This window comes from Ixodes scapularis, unplaced genomic scaffold, assembly GCF_016920785.2.
Source record: "Ixodes scapularis isolate PalLabHiFi unplaced genomic scaffold, ASM1692078v2 PGA_scaffold0__279_contigs__length_252992795, whole genome shotgun sequence".
NCBI classification, from domain to species: domain Eukaryota; kingdom Metazoa; phylum Arthropoda; class Arachnida; order Ixodida; family Ixodidae; genus Ixodes; species Ixodes scapularis.
The window spans coordinates 101,949,304-101,975,258 of NW_024609835.1; the positions used below are offsets into that span (position 1 = coordinate 101,949,304).

At 43.3% G+C, this 25,955-nt stretch overlaps 1 protein-coding gene across 1 annotated transcript in view; it reads left to right on the forward strand.

Annotated features, from left to right (window-relative positions):
* Positions 1-421: 421 nt before the first annotated feature.
* Positions 422-25,955, forward strand: part of LOC120847930 — a 45,396-nt gene continuing 19,862 nt past the window's right edge. Inside the window, exon 1 of the mRNA XM_040219863.1 lies at positions 422-528. Within this exon, the coding sequence (XP_040075797.1) occupies positions 422-528 (107 nt within the window). The remainder of the gene's footprint in view (positions 529-25,955) is intronic.

Sequence of the window (25,955 nt, forward strand, 5' to 3'; positions counted from 1 at the left end):
ACGTTGGCATTTGGCAATGCGGCGACATTTGATTGCTTTATTAAGTTTAAGCGGGTCTAAGCAAATCCGCATAGAGCCATTTATCTTGGTTACGATGACAATCGGGCTGACCCAGTCAGTGGGCTCAGTGACCTTAGCAATCGAATGCTCATCTTCCAAGCGCTGCAGTTCCTGCTTGACCTTGTCTTCCATGGCTGATGGGATCGTTCGGGGTGCCAAAATGACTGGCTGTGCATTTTCTTTTAGAGTTATTGTGAACTCTCCAGGGAGACGACCTGTTCCTTCTCCAAAGAGATTCTTGTACTCATCAGTGATGCACTCTGGTGTGTCATCCCTTCCTGCAGTGCCATGAAACGAGTTGCAGTAGTTGAGTTTGTTGAGTTGTATTAGCTTCAGCTCCCGGCAAGCATCCAAACCCAAGATGGCAGCAGTTGATATGCCAACTATGCAGAACTTCAGTGTTACCGATGTGCCAGTTACGCTGCATCTTAGAAAGCACTCTCCACGTAGTGGCAACGGCTCACCGGTGTAAGTGGTCACACAGGCACCAGGGCTGTTAAATGGTGGGGGATCCGGCACCTTCTGGACTGCCCCGTTGAAATTAGGTTCTCATCTGATCCAGTGTCCAGTTTGAACACAATGTCGCAACATAGGTGGCGATAGCTTTCGTCACATATATAACAGAGAACATAAGAGTCGAGAAGGCAGCCAGAACTTTTATATTCACCTGGGTAAGCCATTTCGGAGTACCTTCCACGGTGACGACCAATCGAGGACGCCAATTTGAGTTCGTTCTCTTCCGCCAACTCACGTCTCTTCTCTGCTGCTCCCGAACGCGCACAACATCTTACCATCCTGTAGCAAACGGCCCGATCGTGAAACGCCTTCGTAAGCAGATAAAATCAGCACTTCGTATGCAGTCGTGTACCAATGCCTAGATTGACAACTTGCTGTTTGGGTAGCGTTCAACGCTTAAACCTGACCTTGAGAGTAGGGTGGCTGGCCTCAACTACGGTGCTCGGCTCCGTCTGCCTGCGGACATGATCGAGCCACCCGCTATACCAGAGGGCGTGGATCCCGCATCATACGTCCCCAAGTTAATATAATATAATATAATCGTTTTTTTTACTCAAAAGGTGTGTGGAGAGCAGGGAAAAAAGCTGCAGTTGCAGCTTGACAGGCCCCTGCCCCCCAGCACTTGACATAGAGTACACAATAAAATTCAAACTAAATAATCACTCTAACCATAGCAGAATATTTAAAGTCTAACCGACGAAGAGGTAGAGTGACAATAATACAGACATAAACACACAAAAATATATATACCGGGTCAAGTAATAATCAAGTAATGATAATGCAAATATTATAACTGGTGAATCAGCATAAATAACACACTATACATGCAACACGCCATACATACATCACATAAATGCCTACATACCTAGACAAGTAAAACATAAGGGGATGAAATCGTAGACATCATGATGCACAAAAAAAACAAACCATACGTACATCCCGCATCCTACGTCCGGAAGTTAATGCAAGCAATATCAAAGCTTCGCCCCGTTCTATCACGCCCACAAAGGAAACGGAATGTTTTCCAACATCCTACACTTGCTGAGGCTACACATGCTTTCATCAGGAAGGATGCACCTTGGAAGAAATGATCAAACTATTATACCTTGTTGCTTCGAGGCAAACGCGAAACCTTTACAATCCACGGTCTAAAACCGACTTTCTTCTCCTTCGATTTAACAAAGTCCATCCTCCGAACGCCACACCAAAACACGCAGAGGAAAAAATAAATTCCACTCAAGTAACCACAGCCACCTGTTTAAGGGGGTGCACCTGTTGCCCCTGAGCTACAGTGACAACAAAAAAGAAAGCCGGAGCGGTACGTTTCGGCGCCGCGCGTTCCGGGACGCGTGCAACAAGAAACAGCTTCCGGGTGGCGTGGTGCATCGACGTTCTACGCTGGGCGTCTCCTGCGTTGGAACTAATAACCATTTGTAAACGTTGTAAATTTAAGCGTACTTACTTAAACAAAGCTTGCTAAGCTTGCTTTACCAATCCGTGAATGTCACTTCAAGTGTGTATGTGTGTGATGGCAGTGTTGAACCACGACGAAAACTTTCTGCACTTGATTTTGAATTTTTGATAAAGAAGCACGTAACTCGATTCTGTATAAAGTTTTCAAGCTTCGCAAGTAGACAGCTTTAGAAATGTACAAAATGTCGCATTTTATTGATAAGTCGCATTTGCATTGCGTTATTTGGCTGGAGTCACGTATGTATACTTTAATAAATTATCTTAGGAACATTGTAAAAAATTATAAACCTATAAATAATAATTATCTCAGGGGAATAATATCTAAACAGGTCAAAACAATTGTGCAGCTAAGATACAAGCTTATAAAATATTAAATGGCACAAAAAGTGACAGTCAACCCAAAAAGAACACTTAATATTCAATGGTTGCAACCGAAGCAACCAGGATATGTTGAACGATGCAGGAGTTAACTGTTGTTGGTGCGTCCTTCCATGGTATATAATAAACGAACAAAATGGCATACTTCCATATTATCAGAAAAAACCAGGTGAGTGGTTTTTACATTTACCATTATACTCTACATATTGTTTTACATTTTTCTCAAATTAAGGTATTAAATTGCGGCGGTCACCGTGCATTTCCTGACATTTGACAAAGTATAAGCAACCTCGTCCCTTTTTAATCTTGGAAATATATATTTCTATCATAAAGTGGCTTTAATCTTAAAATTGTTAATCATAATTTACTATATGTAAAGTCATATAAGACACAAACGAAAACATATCACAAAATTAGCCACCTTCTTCATGAGCAAGCTGTTAAAGCTTAAAGTTAAAGCTTAAAGTGTGCCTCATTGCTTCCTCAGAACGTTTGTCTTTACACTCAGAACTTAAAAAAAAACACATAAAAACACCCGTTTGTACGCCATAAAAATGGGTCTAGTTCACTATGCGCTCTCTCTATATATCTTCAAAATTTGATATTTCAATAGAAACTTACTAAAAAAAGAAAACGGCACAGACGAGGACATATGTTTCAACAACTTTACCAAAGTTAAGAACTTTTAATGTTTCACTTAGCGAAGACGTTTAAGAGCGTGCATAATTCCAACATTTAGTGTCTTTTTTATATGTCTATATTTATTCTTTCGGAAAGTGCTTCTACTTAGCATATTGAGTTTGAAGTGATTCTGACGCATTTTACATCCGGCTATGGGTTTGGCTTTTTTCTTTTCGGTAAGCCAGCGCATTTTGGCTGAAAGAAAATAAGAACTATTTAAAAAAACCGCGATCGCTTAGATCCCACAATTTTGTTTGCTTCTTTATGATTTTAAAAAGAAAAAGCTATGTCATATCTTTTAATTGGCCAATATTACCATCCGGTCATCCAAGATGACTGTATATATTGGCAAACATTATTTCACAGGTGAACGTAGTTATCTCTGAAAGCGGCTCGGTTAATAAGTTAATAGAATTCTGAAGCTCACTTGTGACGTAACTACAAGGAGCTTGTCCCCAGCCTGTCGTTCTTATAATGCCATTTATTATATTCAAAACCCCAAACCTATTCTTGATTAAAACTTTTTATAGTCTTATTCTTAAGTATTTTAATACACGGTCAGAGAGAACAGTTTCTTAAAGGTGTAAAACCAATGTTTTCTCTTCTAGGTGCAATATTTGTACAAAATTAACGTTACCTGTAATAAAAGTTTTCACAATATTTGCTGAGACTCTAAATTACATATTCATATTATGAACTGTCTTCTGGAATAGCACCATGCTTGTAAAAAAATGTTTCAAGGCTTCTAACTTCATATACTGATCACACCGTCAAAGGACCCGGTCTAATCACTGTATGCGGCTCATTAAACCCTTCCAGCAATCTACATCAAAACAATCTTCAAGTTTTGTTGTTGGGGTATTTCGGACTGGCACTGTTGGCGGACATGTGTGGAGCTGACGTCACGGAGTAAAAATTTGACAACCGTAGGGAAACACCCGGACGCAGATGCGAAGAAGTGATGCAAGTAAGTGGTACCTTCGCCACGCTTGAACTTGGTACATTTCATTTTGCAAAATGAGGAATAAAAAAATTGTATTGTGAAATAAAAGTGCTTTTGGACTCATTTCTCTTGGTCTTCCGTTTTCGCCAAACACCAGTCTAGAGAATATAAACCGTGGTAATTTTCTTTAATGCACAAAGGTCGTGATCATAAATGAAACGTTATTATATTCCAAAATGCTATAAAAATTTTTTTGCATTTTTTTAACTTACAGCGCGATTTCTATTTGCGTCGCGAGTTCACGAGTAGAATTTAAGAATACCAGTCGTGCGAGTATTTTAAAATCGGAAATGTTTTTTACTGAAAACTAGCATGATGCGAACATAGTCCTATAGAACTAGGACGAAAAGAACCTCAGAAAAATTATACTGTTGGGCATTCTGGATGTCTCAACCGGGAAAACACTTGCAAAACCAAAATAAATTAATACTGCCACCGACATAGAAATCGCTTTCGAAAATCCTCAAAATAAAATTCCACTTAATCGAACCTTCTTTTCGAGAACTAAAACGATATGTGTGGAACAAAGCCCCTGATTAGAAGAAGGCGGGGAGTTTCTTTAATTGCGGGTACGTCGGCAATCGTCTTCCGACCTGTCGGTGACGTTCGCTAATGAAAAGGGCGAGACAATAAGCACAAAAACAGAAATGGAAAAGCTTAGTGATGTAGCCCGAAGCGATAACAAGATTTGGCGGAGCTTCGAAAAGAAAGGAATTCTTCAAGACCTTAATTGTAAGCACTATAAAGCAATTTCCTAAGAAAGTAAATTTCTCAGGTGAAGTTGCTTCAATTATTCGGCTCACAATGGTCGTTATTCCCGAGATATATGTTTATATCAGCAAAAAGGAAACAACAAATCCACAAAAGGTTGCGCTAGTAAAAATATAAATATAATTAAATACTAGATAATTGAAATCGCGTTTATCAAATTAACATAAGAAATAAGGCAATGTTTGTAGCCACAGGCAACAAAGGCATTTTTAACCATTTTGCCGGCCAGCAGTCACGATTGATAAGATAATCTTGTATAAGTACATACCAAACAAGCAAAAGGGGATATCTCTAGGGCGGCGAGTTCAACTTCTTGACTACAGTACGTTTTTATTCGTCTCGATGATTACACAAGAAAGCTCGCTACAATTCTTGGGAATGAAAATATAGGTGGTCAGGGTTTTTGAGCTCTCCGCAGATGTCCACGTGAGGAAGAAGAGCAGCGCCAAAATATGGGGACGCACGCTCAAAAATTCATTCTTAAAATACACGGCTCACGGTAAATGTTATAAATTTCTACCTAAAGGCCCGTTCACACAATTGCGACCTCTTAATGCCGGGCGCCTTGGAACCTATTATCTTTTACAACGAGAGGACACACTAGCGCCATCTATTGTGTTAGTAATGTAAACTTGGCGCTCCGGCATTATTTCTATTTCTCTCGCGCATTATATTTTCTTTCTTCGCTCGAAAAACTTTTGTCATAGTTATAAACGAGCCTATCGTATAGGTATTATGCACCTTTGATCTAGGAAATCCCCCAAAACCTTCGCTCTTGTGAAATGCAGTTTCAGGGTCACCACGTAGATGGGGCAAGAGTGCCAGTGTGTTCTCTAGTCCTAAGAAATTCTAATAATAATAATGTTTATTTCTTCATCAAGTGCAAGTACATGATGGAAGGTGACTGAGAAAAAAAGGCTGCATTTTTTCAGCTTTTTTTCTCAGTCGGCAGCAGCGGCAGGTCACAAAAGAAATGCATCACTTTCTAAATAAAGAAACAAAATTTAAAAAAAATTTAAACAAATACGCAGGTCAGTAAATCAATGTATAGCGTTCCAATGTAGCAGATAAATTAGTTCTGCTAAAGAGAGGGTTTACTAAAAAAAAAGTGCAAATTCACGGGTTCAAGACATTCATGACATTCAAGGGTTCAAGATTCAAGATAATATAGCACGACTATGTAATACTATACTCATCCACTATATTCATTCACAATGGATATAACTGTAACTTATAAATGAGGGCATTGAGTGGAATATTTACTTAATCATTGCTATGCAATTCACCCTACAAGAAAAATAATTCTTTGATATATTTTACTGTTGATGTAAAAGGATCATTATTATGAGTATTGAGGTAATTACGTACGGTCGGAAGCACGTTTGACAGCATTTGCTCACCATATGTTGTTCGACAACTGGGGAATTTCCAGTTGTCTAGGCTACGAGTGTGATATGTTGCCAACTTCAGTGACAAGGATGCTAGTTCACTAAGATTGATAACATTATTTTTTTTTTGTTTCAGACCTATAACTTAGACATAACCGATACTTATAGTTATTGTAAATATGTAAATAATTAACTTAGTCAACAGAGGTTTACTAGGGTAATCACATGAAACATTACATATTATTCGCAGCATATTCTTTTGTGGCTTAAGCACCTTGTTCAAATTTGCCATTGTAGTATTTCCCCGACGAGGTGACAATATTATATATGTGAACGAAATAACGAGTTTTTGATTAACAATTTGGCACTTTTTTTTGAAAAATGGAGCGGTGATGATACATTATGCCAATCACACGTAAGAGCTTTATCAAAATATGGTTTAGATGTTCATCCCAAGTCATATGTTGCGTGAAAACAACTCCAAGTGTCTTAAAACTGGTCAAAACTTCTAGTTTTCTTGAATTCACAACGATATCTCTCGTAATAGCTTCATTTTTATTCTTCAGTTGAAACAAAATAGCCTTTGTCTTGTTCACGTTGATCATTAAAGCGTTAGCTTGGCTGCAACTAATGAACATCTGCAGAGTTTGATTCGCACCTTTCAAGTTTCTTTATCAGCAAGTCATGGTTTAAACAAAAAAAGACTTTCGTAAAATCAACGAAAATGCCAAGCGTCATATGCTTAGACTCAAAGCTACACAAAATACATTCGCTTTGTTCCAGAAGAGTCAGCTCTGTAGACCGGCCTTTACGAAATCCGAATTGCGATGAAGTGATTATATTATTTTTGTCCGCGGACGTTACCACACGGGACAACACACGTTTCTCAAAGCCCTTTGAAAAAACAACGGGTCTCCCTCGGTCGTACTCGGTTGCAAGAGTGAACGGGCCTTAAATGTGTCCCCCCGATTGTATTTTGTTAAGTTTATAAGTTTCTCTACTGACGTTTTACGCGGCAGGCGCCCTAATATCTGGTGAAAAGATACTTCATTCAGAACGCGTGTGAAGCAGGGTATTTATTTTCCTTCAGGTAAAAGAAACCCGTGACCCTCCTTAAAAAGGAATATAAGCAGGATCCGTAACGGTGGGGGCACTTTAATATATATATATATATATATATATATATATATATATATATATAACTGAGAAGAAAGAAACCCCTAGTGAAAAACAGCAACAACGGACGATTTAATCTTCGACGTTTCGGCCGGAGTCCGGCCTTCATCAGGAAGACTATATAACATATATATATATATATATATATATATATATATATATATATATATATATATCTTAGAGCGCAGCTTTTAGGCGCTTGCTCCCGGCTTTAGCGGGGTCGCCGTCGCCGTCGGCGTAACCTCGCGTTGCAGTATGGGACGTTTCTCATAATATGGAGCTTTAGAATACCGTCGTCGCCACTGCTCATGCGCCGAACGCTAAGCAAGTTTTGCGCTTTGTGTGCACTATTTTAGCGCACGCTATTTTCAGAAATTGCGTGTGTACGCTAAGTCTTTGCACTCCTCCAAGGTGGATTTGTTATGAGAAATTGGCTAAAGCCAAGACGAGCGGAGTTAAAATGATTTTATCTTGGTGGCGTTGCAAGCGCGAGAAACTTGGGCTTTTGCGTCGCGCCGGAGAAACGCTATTCTAAAACTTTCCTCCGTGGAGTGCGCTAACCCAAACGCTAAATTTAGCGCTAGCGTGCGCTAAAAATGCGTATGTTATTCTAAAACTCCCTAATGACGTTACGCGCGACGTCACGTGTGACGTCACGAGGGTCACAAGTGATGTCGCGAAGGTCACTCTTGACGTCACGAAAGTCAATCGTGTAGGTCATGACGAAGGTCATGATCTTCACAATGAGCTTCCCGAGGCCGTCACGAGAGTCACGAGTGAGGTCATGAGTGGCGTCACGAAGGTCGCTCGTGAAGGTCACAACGTGACCTTCACGGGCGACCTTCAGTAACCGTCACGAAGGTCGCTTGTGAAGGTTACTGCCTCGTGAAGGTCACCATGACCTTCACGAGGCAGTAACGAGGTTCACGAGTGACGTCACGAGTGGCGTAACGAAGGTCACTTGTGAAGGTCACCGCGAAGGTCGCGACCTTCACCGTGACCTTTATGAGGCCGTCACGAGGGTCACGAGTGACGTCAAGAAGGTCACAAGTGAAGGTCAGGACGAAGGTCACGACCTTCACAGTGACCTTTAGGAGGCCTTCACGAGCGTCGGAAGTGACACCATAATGATCACTAGTGACGTCAAGAGGGAGCAGGAAGGAAGGGAAGGGAGGGAGGTGGAAAAGGAGGAGTAGGGGGAGAATGAAGGGAAGAGGAGGAAGGCAGGAGAAGAGGAAGAGGAGGGGAGGATGATGATGGAAAGGAGGAGGAGGGGAGGAAGGGAGCGTACGGAGGAGAAGGGGGCATACCCTCCTCTCCGTACCCTCCCCTCCTCCTTCTCAAGAGCTGGGCTCTAATTCGGCATTTCAGGGAATTATAAACTGCCTTTATTTTTATTATTTTGCAATGCTAAGGATACCTCTGCTTTTATTTTTTTACAAATAAAAAACAGCGTTATAGAATACGTTCTAAAAATTGCTAGCTTCATTAGTTGATAGAAAGGTGAAGATTTATGGTCGCAAGTAGTTATACTTTATTGAGCCCTTCCATATTTTCTCTATTACTACAGCGTGGGCGAAATGGATCGAACGAATTTTAAACTGACCGCATAAATTGGTTTCTTAACGTATCGCGCTGGCATTTAGCATAGAGGTGCCTGAAGTTGTTTGGAACTTTCACTAAAATTATGGAAAGATTGACTCACCCGAGTAAATAAAGAAATATAAAAAGGATACATTTTCAATATAATTTGCATGAATACTAAGATATGATGTGTTACTGTGGCGCTTATTTGGGCCATATAAAGTAAAATATAGGTAAGCCAACTCTACTTTCTTTTCATTTCACAAATTTTTATAATCGTAGTGGATGCCAAAATAGCCCACGACGATTTTCTGATGATTCTGAGATAAAAGTCTTAGGGATAATTTTCCACAGACAAAACCAGATTTTATTTTCTCCGAGGGTTTATATATTCATACACTCAATTAATGAATGCACTAGCTTTGAGCACCTCTGTAGTAAATCCCAGAGCGATAAGTTTACGAACTGATACGTGCGGTCAGGTTAAATTGCGTCCAATCCATTTCTCCAACGCTGTAAAAATTGTTTCTATTTTGCCTATATACATTACTTGTCTTAACAATCAAGCTTCATATGTGTTTCATTTATAGTGAAAATTAAATTCCCGTTATGATTACAACATTAAAAACAAATGTACAACTTTAAGGTATTTTTGTAATATTGTTATTTAGGGCGCACCATTAGAAGACAAAAAATATAACGAAGCTCAATTATTGCACACTCGTTTTATGCAGATCTAGCGATTAATTATTTCAATCATTTTATTTCCCTCGTGTTATACTAGCCTGATATCCTTGTGTTGCCTATAACAGACAAAAACAGGTTTTCTATTCTTACGGGTTCGTTGCAGTTTCGTTTTCATACTGGAGTCACCGTAATACAAGCTGGTGACTGCCCGACGAAACGTGTACTGACATAAACGCTCTCCTGGTATCGCACATCATGCCTGGAGCGTTTCTCTTAATGGTGTTAAACCCTGTAGGTCTGAAGTTTTGAACAGGAACATGGGAAGCATATTTGGGCGTTATTAGGCTCTCACGCACTCGTACAGTATTGAGCTTGCTCCCCGTCGATCAAGGACGTTTATGTGGCACATCTGCAAATATAGGTCTATATAGATTTCCAATAAAAAAAACAACAACATAGTCCAGCACCTTTTCATTGATATAAACAAGAAACATTTTTTTTCATTTATATTAGATGGTAAGTATATATTTCTTGTTTCTCAAATGATGTGATTGATGTGGGGAAATCGGTGGCAGAAACTGGTGCTTCAGCGAGGTTACTTGCGCCGTTAGATGTCCAATATAATTTTTCAATATTAAAATAGCTAGCGAGATTGCGACCTAGACGCGGAATTTCCAAAGAAAAAGGGCGTCGGTACGCCCCTGGATACAAATGCATAACCTCCCGACCTCGGCATAGATCCTGCAGAATCTTTTTTTTTTAATTTTTTTTTATTGATCGGTACCCAAAAAGATAAAGGTTCATCAATGTCCAATCCGCTTTGGCGTATAAGGTTTTAGAGCGGAGAGTTATGTTTTGTTGCTTTGTGGGCAGAATCCATTATGTCCCGACTATATCGGGTGTTTCGGCGAAGGCTTTTAAAATCTAGAAAAAGGTCAGTTAAAATAATCTTTCTGGAACAACCTGCCCGCCACAGCGCACGTCATGAATTGAAAAAAAAAACTCATTCGCCCAACATTTAAATGAGCTTTTTAAATAAACTTTTTAATTAGTGAAATGCATACCTGGTTCCACTGATAAACATCATGAACACCACTAAATGCGCTCCTTTTAGAAAGATTTATGGCAAAAGCAGCATTTTATGGTGTTAAAAAAATTGGACGCGTTTTTCGGTTTTGGGGATCTATACGCGCGGTACTTGGAGCGCGTCTACAATTGGTCTGTTTAGCGTCCTATGCTGCCCATACATCAAAAAGGGTCCCAAAGTGGCAACAAACGACATCACAGAAGCCAGAGTGGCCTGCTGCCGGATGTCCCGATCATGGTGGTTGGTCGTAGAAGCTCCGGGAAAAAGCAGAAGCAAACACGAGGGTCACTGTGATTACGGCGTCCCAACCCCTGGCTGCCAAAGCTTCCGTGACCTGCCACACAAGAAAGCGACCTGCAGCAGAACAGGCGTCTGTCACACGAACCACCGCTGCTGTGACGCCGCTAGGATACCGGCCGGCGACAGTGTGAAATTTGTATGACGTCATCGGGCAGAAATCGAGGGACCTCTTTTTTTGGACGCGGTAAACGCAGTTGGACACGTTTTCCAGGCACGATACTATCGGAAAATATCTTTGCCCCAGCAGTCCTGTTCCCCGATGGCCGAGGCGCGAAACTACGGCCTCCCCTCCCTCGTAGGACGGTAGAAAGTATGGCGTACCTGCGTTGCGCGACTTGGCCAGTGAGGACCAGGACCTTTGGAGCATTGATACGCTACTATATAAAACCAAAAAACCTAAAAGCGCGCACAAAATAATACTTTTTTCTTGAACACCATAAAAAAAAAGTTTGATTTTTAAAAGTGAGATTATATGGTGGTTTTCAGTTATGCTCAACTATACTCCGTTCCACCTTCAGTCTGAGCGCAGTGCACACCACAGGCCACCCCAGCCGATCCAGCGCCGGGAGAAAATCGCGTGACCTGCCGGTTGGGCAGAGGGACACAGGGAGCTCAAGGTCACATGACACTCTCCCCACGCTGGATTGGCTGGTATTACTCGTAGCGTCCGCTGCGCTCGCACTGAAGGTGAAACGGAGTCTAGTTTCTCATTGTATCTATACGTTTATTTTCGCGAATTAAAGTTTTTACTAGTAAAGTTTCGTTAAATTATTTAGCTAATTGGTTTGCTTTTTTGCAGTCCTTGACGTTCGCCGTGGCTTGCAGTTTGTTCCCGGATAAAGTTCAGTTTTTCTCAACCACCCTACTTCTTAGATGTCCTAGGAAGCCTTCCCATAAACACCCTGTATAATTTAATTACGCGGTTGCAGCTTTGCTCTTCATGGGCATGAGGCCTCTTTCTTAGAAAAACTGGTTTTTGCCAAAAGAATCTCCCATTTTGAGGACTACACTTTTTTATTGGAATCAATTATTTCAAAACCCTGATTACTCCAGACCTGCCTTTAAATATATGCCTGACCTTTTTGATTTCCGTCAACATTCCGATTCCTAGGGTCGATTTACCACTTGCAATGCTTCATTTAAAATGGGAATGGTACTTACATGTCCACTACAGTCCCCTATATGATTGATGCGTTTCAACAGCGCATTGGGAACATAGCACGGGAAGACGATTCTATGAAAAGGATCACTTCATTTATTATTAAAACACATAAAAAAATGGCTACTCTTCCTTAAATATTTTATCAACTTCAATTTGTTTCTTGAAATATGTAAAAATGTCTAAGGTTGTATAAACGCATTTTCCAAATGAAATGAACATGCTTTTTGTGGTTTTTTTTTTTCGAAAGCGAGTAGCATTATGTTCACGGTTTCCTGGATCCTTCTGTCTTTTTTTTTAAACTGAGGTACTTGAGGTAATGGGGTGCATCCTATTCCTCAAACAAGTATGACAAGGGAAAGGTTCATCGTTTAATAAATAAATTATCAGGCAGAATTTTAAAGTAGCAGAACCTGGTCCCGCACTAATCTATGTCAAGTAGCGATGAACGAACAAGATTTCGCAAAAAATAAGACAAAATAACACAGGCCTTTTTACGAAATATTTTTCTTCGGCATTGATGGCTTATGGCAGTGCAGAGATATTGTATACTCTTAAAGCAGATTGCTTGAGATCAACAAATGTGCAGTCACCATTTGCGGATATATATCTCAATATTTGTATCCTGTACTACTATCGCGCTTTCTAGCAAAATTCTAGAAATTCAACTTGGTAGGTTTCTTATTTTCTAAAAACAAAAATAATCCACAAAGGAAGTTTTCCCCTGATTTCAATCTTAATTTCTCATTCTCTCCGGGAGGCTCCTGCGATCTACATTTATTCTCTATTTATAATGCACTAAAACAAAACAAAATGTTTAAGATATAAATCATGAGTCGGCACTACGGTATCTTAAATCGGATCAATCAATTATTTTTCTTACAGCTGACAAGGGAAAAGGCACTGTTATCCTCGATAAAGAAAGTTACTATGAAAATATGCAGGTAATTCTTGACGACACAGCGCATTTTGTGACGTTACCCCGGGACCCCACTCCTAAATCTGAGAGATCCCTTGTTGATCACCTCCGCGATCTAAAAAGAAGAAACGCCTAGACGATGCCATGTACCGTCGTCTTTTTTCTTCTGACGGGTCTACACCTAAATTGTACGGTCTCCCCAAAATTCACAAGCCCGAGTGCCCGTTGCGTCCTATTGTTTCATTTATTGGGTCTCCGACGTACAATCTGTCAAAATATCTGGTCGAACTCATCACTCCGGTCACAGGTAAAAATGGTTTAACAGTACGGAATTCCCAAGAATTCGTGGGCCTGGTTCGGGATCACGTCCTAGACGAAGACGACATAATGGTTTCATTTGATGTTGTGTCCTTTTTCACGAATGTCCCTACCTCTCGGGCTGTTGAGGTAGCCGAAACACGCCTACGTAGGGATGACAGCCTCCCATCACGCACATCGTTAACGGTGGATGATATTGTAATTTTGCTGCGTTTTTGTCTTAAACAATCGCATTTTACGTTTCGCGGACAAATTTATCACCAAATTGAAGGATGTCCAATGGGTAACCCAATTTCTGTTACAATGGCAAATCTGGTTATGGAGTATGTGGAGGAAACTGTCGTTGAACAGAGTATGCTCCCGATAGGGTTTTACAAGCGTTATGTGGACGACACTTTTGTCATTTTAAACAAGGACTATGTTGCTGACTTTCATTTAGCTTTATACAACGTTGAATCATCAATCCAATTCACACATGAAGTTGAACAGAACGGTGCGCTGCCTTTTCTGGATGTTAATGTGTTCCGAAATAGTAACGGTCGCTTAGATACAACAGTGTACCGCAAAGCTTGCGATACAGGCAACCTCTTAAACTTTAACTCGCACCATTCTGTCGAACATAAAAGGGCTGTCGTAAAAACCTTACTACATCGGTCCGAACGCATTTCTTCTAATCCTCAATTGCGCGCTTCTGAAGATGCTGTTATTGTTGACTTGTTGATGAAGCGGAATTATCCGAAACGTTTTATTGATAACGCGCAAACAGATGGGGCAAAGAAGAAGTCAGGATAATGGACGACTTAGGACAGGGCAAGTAACAATACCCTATTTGAGAGGTGTTTCTGAGTCTATTCGCAGGGCCCTCGCCCCTTTGAATAACCGTACTGCTTTCAAACCCCATCGTAAACTACGTGACCTCATTTCTAAACCTAAAGATTACACCCCCCCCCCCCCCCCCCCCCAGAGTCCCAGTGCGGTGTTGTGTATAAAGTGAATTGTCTAGACTGTGACGCATCCTACATTGGGGAGACAGGCCGGAAGCGCTGCACTCGCTTAAACGAACACAAAAGGGACGTGGCGAAGGCCAAGCATGCGACAAGAGCGAAGACGGAACTCGTAGACCATTGTTGGAATACGGGTCACTGTTTCGACTTTGAGAATGCGTCCACTCTGGCGCGCGAACAAAGGTGGGGTCCACGCAGGTTCGTGGAATCATGGTTCATCCGAGTGACTCATCAGCATGCAATACCAACCGCGGCCCCTTCCCCGACGTGTACGCGGACTTGCTTAAACAGGACTGTTGAAGTTTTTTTCCCTCATTCCTGCTTGTAGGTTTCACTGACGATGTTTCCTGCATGGGAGACGAAACGTTTGATTAAATTGTTAATCTTGTTGAGTAAAATCGGAGCAGTTTTTTTGATCATTATGATTCCCGGCTTTTGGAATATTTTTGCATGCAATAGACAACACCGCTCTAGTGAGAAGCGCTGTACTCATACCGCGCTTTAAGCTGCAGTCGGTACCGGAAGCTGACCGTGACAGGGTGATACAGTTGCTGAAGAGTGAGATCTCTCGCCTGCCACGGCGAAAACTCCACGTAGCTTCAGACTCCAGAGCAACAGGAGAGCCTGAAGATTGCTTCAGCTTTGACGAGGGGGGTCACGGCAGACGGGATTCAGAATCCCAGGACGTCATGCTCTACTGACAGTCAGGTGATAAAGATGTGAAGGACGTCCTGAAGCACCCGAACCTGCACAGCCAGTTTCTGAAATTCAACGCTGCCGTTCCATCAAGCGCGTTGGTGGAACGTCTTTTTAGCTTGCCTGGGACGTCTTGAGAAGGAAGAGGGGACACTCTCCAATAAGAACTTTGAAAGTCAATTGCTTCTGCAAGCGAATAAACTGATTTGGTGAAAACGCGAGCCATAAAATGACTGCATTTTTTTAATCTCGCAGGGTTTTGCGCGTATCGAAACTGGTGTTCATTTCAATAATATAAAAATATTTAAAAAGTAACTTCGAAAGTAACTTCAAGCTTAACTCGCAACTTTTTACAGTAGTTACTAGCTTACTACATGATTATTACATACGCGTATTTCTAATCTACTCCAATTACTTTTGGCGTCGATAACCAGTAACTTAACTTGGGTTCCGGAAGAAATGTCCCCGGAAAAAACGACCCCGGAAAAAATGTCCCCGGAAAAAAAGTCCCCGGAAAAAATGTCCCCGGAAAAAAAGGCCCCAGGTGGAAAGTAGGAAAAAATGTCCCCAAAGGGACATTTTTTCCACTTCAAGTACAATCCGTTTTTGACTTTTGTGTATGAATCAAGAGTTTGTCATTTCATTCCTGATTTTGCAACATTGCATCTCAACTGTTTGTGTTTGTTTTTCATTGTGAATAAAACATTCATAACACTTCTAGCTAAAACCAAATTATTGTGTCGGGAAATTTGAGAGGTACTTGTGTACCCTTTTCCAAATAGGTAAAAAGCGCGACACTTAACACGAACAAGCGATCGCTAGTTTTTTTTTTCTTTTCTTTTTAAGGGGCGAAGCTTTTTAGGGTCTAGCCTTGTCCGCCCGGCGTCCGTGCTCACATCGATTGCCATCCCATCTGTCTTCTTAAAAAAAATAAAAAATGTTTGCGCAGTCGACAGGATTCAAACCTGTGCGGGAGACCCCAATGGATTTCTAGTCCATCGCCTTAACTGCGGGACGAGTAGGTGCTCTGAGATGTGGTAGTAACTAAAGAGCTGGGGATGTCATGGATGAAACGTTGCATGTAGCTGCTCAACGTCTATACAACAGAGGGCGCTGCGGTCAAATGCGTATGTAATCGCGTTAAACTTTGCATTTCATTTCATTTATTGTTCCCTTAAAGCGCCCGTAGGGCTTTACATAAGGGGGGGCTTTGACAGCAAACAAAAACAAACAAAGAAAGGAAAACACAGGGTTAAAGGTTGCTAAATATCGAAAAAAGTAGCAAGTGCAGCTCTGAATCCAGATGAGTCTTGAATTGTAACAATATGTTCTGGCAGAGAGTTCCATTCTGAAAGTGATAATTGCAGTGGAGAGAATTTAAAAAGGTTGGTCCTTGGTGTTACCAGATGAACTTCCTGAGAATGGTCTGTACGAGGAGAAATCTGATGAGCCGCAGGACAGTACCATTCTCTCTTTAAAGGGGCCTTATAATACAAAGCGTGAAATGAAACTAGTCTGGTCACTTTGGCTCAACGTTTATAGAGGAGAGGGCGGAGGGCGCTGCGGTCAAATGCTCAAATGCGTATATAACCACGTTCTATACCACACATTCTCTTTCTGACATGGACGTGGAGATGCTTTCCCACGGCATCCAGCGGATTCAAGCTGATCCGCTAGAAGAACCACTGACTCTGCATTTCACTGACCTTAAAGCAGTAATAATGAAGTCGAAACGCAACCCGGAACTCAGCAATACCTATGAGCAATAAAAAAAAATCAGCACCATCAGCACTACTTATGAACAATAAAATCAGTATCATCAGCACCACCAGAGCTTCGCCCCAATCAACATAATTCACCACGTGGAGATGCGGTAATTTTTTTATAGAAACGAGAGGTTAATTGTCATCAAAGTTATTATAGGTATTGAAGGTGCTTATTTGGGGATATAATGCAAACGGTAAAATTTCGTTCTCACTAATCCTCTTTCGGAGCCGTTTTCCCCTACCTGCCACACGGTGCCTTTTTTCCCAGGACATATGACCGGACCGCCCGAAGCACATGAGGATTAGGGAAACCCAGAGATAGAAAATCCTTTGGGGACATTTTTTCCTACTTTCCATCTGGGGCCTTTTTTTCCGGGGCCTTTTTTTCCGGGGCCTTTTTTTCCGGGGCCTTTTTTTCCGGGGACATTTTTTCCGGGGACATTTATTCCGGGGACGTTTTTTCCTGTACATATCTGCCCCAAACTCGCCTTTGTCCCCATCGTTGCTTATCTCCTGCCCCAACGTCCACAAAAAGAAACCATCTTCCCTTTCTGCTCGTCCAGAAGGAAGAGAGAGAGGGTACTAGAACAATTTACTCTCGAAACTACGTTTCTACAAAAGGTCCACGCTCACGTGTCCAGCAGCTGCCAAGCATGAAGGCCGATGTGTGCCGAAATCTTGTCCTCTGACAGCCGTTTTGGGGAGCGTCACGCTAATCCGGCCTGACGAGTCCCGCCAATAGCACTCCGTTTATTGTCAACGTTTTACGTTACAATAAGTAGCAGCCAGTCTGTTCCAGAACGTATAGACCTTTTACGCTTACTCTCGCGCCCGACGCCCAAGCAGGCGTATCCGGTATGTGCGACGAAAAAATATTAAAGCGTTTCAATCTGCAAATAGTAAAAAAATATACGGGAGACAAAGCGAAAATGGGTGACGGATACGGTTATCTCCTAAATGCATTCTATTATCGTCGCGAACGCATAACAATGTTTTCGCCCATACTGGAAGTGACGGTATTTCAAGATGGCGGCGCCCTTGTGGAAAAGGTCAAGCGGTTCCGCGTGTCTGCCCGCATTACCACGGAGAGTCATTTTTCTGCTTTGCCAACCGCTGGAACGCGTACTTTGACACGTAGAGGATCCTCTGGACACATTCCCTTTTCGGATTAAGTGAAGGATTTCTAAAAATCAGATGCCGCAGCCAATTTACGAGAGGAGAAGCCTCGGCGGCCGGCTATACTTCCTCAAGTGACAAAGCAAGCGAGAATGTAGATGGACCTTTTATGGCACGTTAAGCCTGACTAGCCAATGGCGTGACGCTGCGGCGATCACTTCTGTTTTCTTCGCTTTTTTTCGCGTTTAGTTACTGGTTTGGCTCACACGGTTGTGATATTTGGACTCTGCAGACATAAACACGTCAGAATCAACCATTAACTAATTTGTTTGCAAAAGCTTTTCAGCTTCCCTTTAAAGGGGAACACCGGTGATATTTAGAGCTACTCAAACATACAAAATATTTTTAGTATGCCGCCTTTACACTTTCCGCTATGCTGTTTACCACTAAATTCGGAATAGCTATTGCGAGATAGGAGAATGATGATTATACCAATACCAACGTTCGCATATACCCGCGCTTTTCAGAGTGCCATGACGGCAGCGGGCAGCAGGCAACGTTACTAGATTAGCTCAGTTAAGGAACTGCCCGTAGACATTGCATTTCGGAGGAGCACCGCACGCTTTGCCGCACGGCTCGCCTCCCGTTGTTCGACGCGCCACCGTGTTTAGGGTACAAGTGCTGTGGTATCCGCAGTATGTTCTATGAAACGCGTGTGTTTCGAAGCAGAGCGCCTAGATGGCATTTCGCCGTACACTGTCCATGGAACACGAGGTTCTGAAACGAAAATTTGGATGGCGCTTTAAGCGTTGGGTGGACTGAAGGGAGTGAGGGGTGTGAAGGGGGGTGGGGTCCCCCCTTCTTGAGAGTTCCACAAATGGGGTAATGTAGTAACGTTGCATGCAGTTTGTAGTTGGACCAGGAAATCAAGAAAACAGAGTGTGCCATGTTCGCGAGTGCGAGAGCGATCGAGCTTCTAAAGCATTGATTTGATACCATGAACTTTTTTATTATTCTTTTATTATTCAGTCGGGGGAAAATTCTACTGACCAAGAGGTAAGCCCCTGGAAGCAGCTAGTGTACTACCTTTATGGTTGGCAGTAAAGTTTTTTGTTTGTCAAAAAAAAAAAAAGTGGTAGCACCACAATGTAAAATTTGATAAATTCGCGAAAAATATAGGTTAGACTCACAGCTGTTTACTAGTTTAGCGGTGTTTGTTGGCGTGTTCCAATAATTTTCTCGCAAATCGGAGACCACATAAAACTCTTATGCTACCCGTTAAAAACGCCATGAAATTAAAAAAAAGAAATTAAAGAGCCTAGTTGGAGAACCTGTTCAACAATACCGGTTTTCTAGGATGACAAGTTTTTTTGCGCATTGTTTACGACCCTACACGTTATATAGATTGAAGAAGTAGATGTCACGGCCCGCTGATCCCCGCCAAGGGCCTAAATGCTTCTTACACTTCTCATTGGGTGCAGAGATAATTAACATATAAAACGCTAGTTTTGATATTTTACATCTGGGCGGTAATACTCATTTTTCCAAGACATTTTTTTTTTAATTTTTACGAAAGAAATGGTCTAGATGAAGTTGTAGTAACCAAAAGATGACGAAAATGAAGGGTGCGAACGGTGATAGGGGCCCGTCAAAGAGAACGGAGCTCGAGCGACATTTTTTAAGATGGCTGTCAACCAGAAGACACATCTAATTACTCACAATTAAATATTATTAAAAGTGGTCATCAATACGATAACTCTTCAACTTCAGATACACGCTCATGGCCACCAACAAAGATTTTACATCATCAGCCATCTCATGAGTGTATCTATAAATCTTAAAAAAAAAAAAAAACTGTGGGCCTCCGCTCCTGAGGTATGGCTTGCCCAAGTAGAAAGCCAGTTCTCTACTTACCGAATTGTTTTTAACCGACAACAGCAGGAAGCGGAGTCCGAAAAATATTTCAGTGTGGAGCTCCGAAAAATTGGAAAAACTGCAATTCTGGGTGCAGCTTGGACCGCATGCTGCGGGACCGAATCGTGTGTGGCGTGCGCAGTTAGACCGTTCGTCGCCATCTATTAGCAACGCGAGAATTTATATGGGAAAAAGCAAAATACTTAGTTACCACTGCGGAGGTAGGAAGCTTAGAGGTCAAGAACATGGAAAGTAAAGGGTTAAAGAACGAAGCAGAGCTACACCGAATGGCTGGGAAATTCCGGAACACGTCACATCTCAGCACGGTAACGGAGCTATAATCACCTCAGAAAAAGTGAGAGCAAGCGTTGCGGCAGAAAAACGCGTGCGCAAGACACGTGCCTTCACAAGTCCGGAAGGTGCTTCCGGTGTGGCAGGCAAGGGCATTTTGCCAAAAAATGTGGAGTACACAATGTCCATTCGACGGCGGGACAGCGAAGCACCGCAGTTGCAGCCGTCACAGCGGACGACGGCGAAGAACTAGACTTAGCCGCGGTGTACATGATGTATTCACAACCCAAAGGCAAGGTTGGAGCCGCCAGTTCGAAGACAGATCCATTGGGAGGGTGTGCCGCCGAGCATGGAAATCGATACAGGATCTCCGGTGTGTCATTTCTCGCAACGTGTACGACGAGCGCAACCACTATTGAACGGCGCTGTCGGAAACCAGGATGAGCTGACGGTGCTACCGCGTAAGACTGCCTATCCTTGGGGAGCTACATATGGGGGTGGCCATAAAAGACGTCACTGTACCCGCTTCGCTGATGGTAGTGAATTGTTCCCGGCCAACCTTTGCGGCCGAGACATGATCACCAAGCTAAAGCTACTGGACGAAATGGTGTCAAGTGTCATTGCAGCCTCATCGCAAGACTCGGAAAGCCTCCTATTTGAGTGCCGAGACCTGTTCGAGCCAGGACTGGGAACCATCAAGTGGCCACCAGTGCACTTGCAGTTGAAGAAAGCAGCGATACCAAAGTTCATAAAGTCAAGACCCGTTCCGTATGCTCTTTTCAAAATAGTGCCTGGGGAGCTGAATCGGTTAGTTGAGGCCAAAGTTTTCTCGCCTTTAAGACAGTCTGAATGGGCAGCGCCGATTGTTCCGGTGCAGAAAAAGAATGGGTACGTGCGCCGGTATGGTGATTTCAAGTTGGCAGCAAATGTCGCATGCAATACAGAAGAGTATCCACTACATAACAGCCGATATCTTTGCGTCGCTGTGGGGCGGGTGCGTGTTTAGTACATTAGACCTTAGGGACGCCTACAACCAAGTCGAACTGAAGGAAAAGTCTCAGAACCTTGCGGTGTTCAAAACCCATCGCGGCCTCTTTAGTTTTAATCGGCAGACAATTTTGGGATTGCGTCGGCGCCGGCCATTTTCAATGGAAGATGGAGACCATGCTGGCATGCTGGTATATTTGGATGGAGTGCAAGTGCATCTAGACGATGTCCTAGTAACGGAACAACGAGGAACCAGGAACCGGCAACCCGAGGTTGGTGCTGCAGTACTTCCGCGAAATGGGGGTGAAACTTCGTGCATCTAAGTGTCAATTCAGGAAAGCAGACGTCACCTACTTGGGTGATAGGAGCGACCAGCAAGGTTTTTATCCGATCGAGAAGACCTTGGAGGCCATCCGAGATACCCAGACACCTCCAAACGCAAGCGAACTTCGCTCCTTCCTTAGGCTACTCACATATTACCACCGGTTGTTGCCCATTATGTCCACCTTCCTAGCGCCATTACACGCGAAGCTCGGCAAAGACCAGAAGTGGAACTGGGGGCCTCGGCAGGAGCAGGCCGCAAAACAGGCAAAAGCTGTGTTTTTGACGTCAGCGTTCTTAATATTTTTACAGTCGAAGCTGTATATCTCTACCAGTCAAGAAAATTTCCGTGTCGTTGGCGTTGTAAGCCAAAAACTGCCGGCGAACAGTTGAAGGCAAAACAGCGTATCTCATTTGAAGTCAGATATCCAGCATACAGCTCAGTATCTGTTTCAATAAAGAAAACCAAAAAGAAAACCACAAAACAAGCATCAAAACCACATGATGGATCATAAGGAACGTGTGAGCAATATGAACACCCTCCCACGCGTTCCGGTAAAGATTAGGTTTGCAGCTGCTTCGAAAGCGGTTGACGTCATTCGAAGCCCTCGTGTGAAGTGCAAACTGCACAATGGATGATAACGGCGCCTGCGAACTATGCGAAGCACGTTCCTTCTCCCCGCGTGTGTTTTCGTGTCGGCGTTTACGCGGAAAAAAAGACTTAATAAGGTTGAAGCGAAAAATACAAACACCACGCACACAACATACAGCGCAACATTCGTTTCAATAAAGAATAAACACAAAACAAGTATCCTAACCATAAGATGAATGATAGGAAGCTCATGAAAACAATGCGAAGCACGTAGCGCTCACCGCATGCGTTCCCGGCGAAGACTACTTCTGCCCAAGCTGCCGCGGCGACGACAGCTTGTGACGTGGGGAGTGACGTCACTAGCCTTTCATATATAAAAGAGGAACGCGCCTATACCCCGTTTCACCTTACGTCCGGACGCAGCTGATGCTACGAGCTATCTTAGCCAATCTCGTTCTGTGGACGTGGCTCGTGACACGCTTTCCGTGCGTCGCTCTGCCCTTTCTCTAAGGCCATGTGACACTCACACGGCCTCCGATTGGCTCCGATGGCTCGTAACATCCGCCGCGCTTAAACCTAAGATGAAACGGAGTCTAGCAACTGATTTCGTTGTTGCTGTTGCACCGCGATGAATAGGCCACCCATAGTTAGGACTCCCGAGGAGCAGCGTGAATACTAGGAGCGGCAAAGCGAAAAGAAACGGCGATACGACCAGCGGTGGCGTGCTGCGGCATATCGTATAGTGGAGTAGGGAATCATTGCAGGTGATACCACAGCTTCGCTGAATAATCACCTTCGCAGCGTAGATTGGAGCCCCAACTTTTTGGCAATGACAAACCTTTGCGACTGGAGTGTGACGCGTCACTAACCGAGGTGGGAGCAGTGCTTTCGCACAAGGTCAAAGGCGTTAATACGCCGACAGCTTTTTGGTCATGGGCGCTGACGTCAGCGAAGTGAAACTATCCACAGCTCACACAACAAAAAACATCAAAACTTGCGTTGGTGTTTTGCGTCGTTAAATTTTGCGACCAATTACTTCTTGGCTTCCGAATACGTTCGCGCCTAGACATGTGTGTGACAGTCCGCCATATGTTATCCAACGATGCGCAGGAGCCAATGGAACCTTGGGACCTTGAAGCACCCGCCTGGGTCCCAATCTTTGGTCAAGGCCAAAGATTGTCCCCGAAAACAGTCAAGGCCACGCTTAAATCGGGGATGCTACTTGTCGAGACTTTAGATGGAATAGTCCGTCGAAACATGGATCAAGTCCGCAGCAGACAAGTACTGCCTCGAGGACGGCTCGGAGGACAGCTTGCTGAAACATCTGGTCGACCCTCAAGTCGTCCGTGACTGGGGCGACTAGGAGGCGCCAAGAGAGCTAGAGGTTCAAGCCTCAAGTGGTCAAGACCAACCTGAATTACGTCGGTCGACGCGGACCCCAAGCTCAATCATGCGTCTGCAATGTTAAGAAAAGAAGAAATCCTGCAATCATTCCGGCAGCGCACGCCGCGTGTTAATCATTGCTGTTATGTTGTCGTTCCTTGTAGTTGCGCTTTGTTGTTATCAAAAATGTACCAACCTTCCTGTTCTGACGTCCCAAGCTTGCGAGAGGGGCTTATATCTTTAGAATCGCGTAATAAACTGTCGTTTTGTACCAGCCACCAAAGCAGCATGTCTTTCTGGCGCGTAGCACATCCCGCCCGAAAGACCAAGTGGCGGACACTGGGCGAGTTGTAACAGAAAACAGGTAAAAACAGCCATTTGACGTCCCCTTTCAGGTGGCAGACCGACAAGACAAATATTTTGTTTTCGACTTCAGTGGATGAACAGACAGACGTCTGTCAACCGACTCATGCCTGCTTATGTCGATGCCGATAGATGGCGCGAGTAGTGCTGGCGCGCTCCTGTCAAGAAACCTTGGGTATGATCTCGCACTAATTCTCCGCTTCACTTCAAATACGCGTTATCGACGTCACGTCACGTGGGCTATGCCGCTCTGCCGTCTACATCACTAGAAGGGGGCAATCTGTATCAGAAGAGATAAGACGAAGACGACAAGCCCAAAAGGTGACTGGAGTCCATGCAAAAGAACGGGGCTCGAGTGAAATTTTTCACGGTGGCTGCAATCAGAAGACTCATCTATTTACTAACTATTAGGGTGGAACCTCACCCTTGGTTAGTGCGATTCTGAACCAACAAATGGCGTCGGTATCGCCTTCCAGGCCTGTACATCAATGCGAGAAATCGTATGTTGTGGCGCTTTGATACAGTGGGTATTTTTCTATATCCTGATTTGACATCCCTGGTCCCTTGCTTGTTTTTCTCTGCACGAGCTTTCTTTAGAAAGCGCACGCCTGCGCCAGTTCTCGCACAAGGGTGCCAGTTGCCTAAGCTCCGAACTCACGTCTCCAGCTAATGGGGGCAGAACAAAACGCGAAAATCGTCCTGAGGGAAATGGCGAGACACATGCACAACAAAACCACCGACGCGCTGAAAAATATAAAATTCGCTGTACAATTTCATATTGTCGGAGATTTCAGAGGCCAATTACACATTTTTCAATCTGATCAGATTTATATTGTCACGAATGAAGGTGACTAGAGGACGAAAAGTGAACTGAAAAATAAAGCTTTAATCGCGAACTTGTGTCAAACAAAAAAAAAAAGGAAAGAAAAAGGGTCGAGGCAGCAGAAAAGCAGGCAGCGATTCGGCAGCGTAACAGAGAGCGAGAGCGCGACTGACTCGAAAAGGTCGCGGGCAGCTGCTTATCTACAGTGCGTCACCATATCGAAAGTTCGGCAAAGAAGGTTCGAGCGTCGCGCTCTCGGGGCGAGCAAGAACTGACACTTTCGAGAACACGAAAGCAGGGCGAATGTTACGTCTGGTGCAAGAATGAACGCGTATCTTCTTGAAGTCCGTGACAGAGCGTTGCTTTCTCGGTTCTGCGGGCGGCACTATGACGGGCCGGCCCTTTTGTCGTTCATGGGTTTGGTTCTTTGTGGATTTACAGGAAAACGTAATGATGTGATAGACTTGGGTTTCCGAAGTTCTATCTTTAGAAATTGCATACCTCACAAAATCAAAACAAATAAACTATTTTTGGGCGGTAAGGTGTCTCATTTAGGTAGCTGGGTGTTTATGTCGACCAAAACCACGAAACTGGAAAGCACAAAAAATTACACTCAGGTTTAGATGTTAAGTTTGGTAAACCCAAAGTCGGAGTGCCTGCGGGAGTCATAATAAAAAAAAAATATCGAGGTTAAAAATTAATTTACAGCAATAAATGATAAGAACTATTTTAATACGAATACAGTGATAAATGCAGTGACTGGCCAGGCAAAGATTCTGGGTCAGTGGATAGCTTTTGCACATAGCTTACGCAACGGACAAAGTGTCCGTTGCTTACCGCAAGAATAAACTACGCATCGCCGAACGCTTATTCTCCGCCCAAATGTAGCTCTAGATGTCGCACCCAGATGTCAAAGTTTGAACCCGATCTGACACCTTATTCAAAAGTTGTAAGTGATTTCCTGAAAAGTTCAATGGGAAAATGGCGGCCGACGGAGTTTCGGAATACATGGGGCCCTATGGCACCGCAAACCGAAAACAGGCCAAAATGGGCTTCATTTTCCTATTGAAATTTTCAGAAAATCATTTATAACTTTTGAATAAGGTGTCTGCTCGGGATGAAACTGTCGCATCTGGTTGTGACCTAGCGCTACCTTTGGGCGGAGAATGCGCGTTAGGCGATCCAGTTGATTTTGCGGC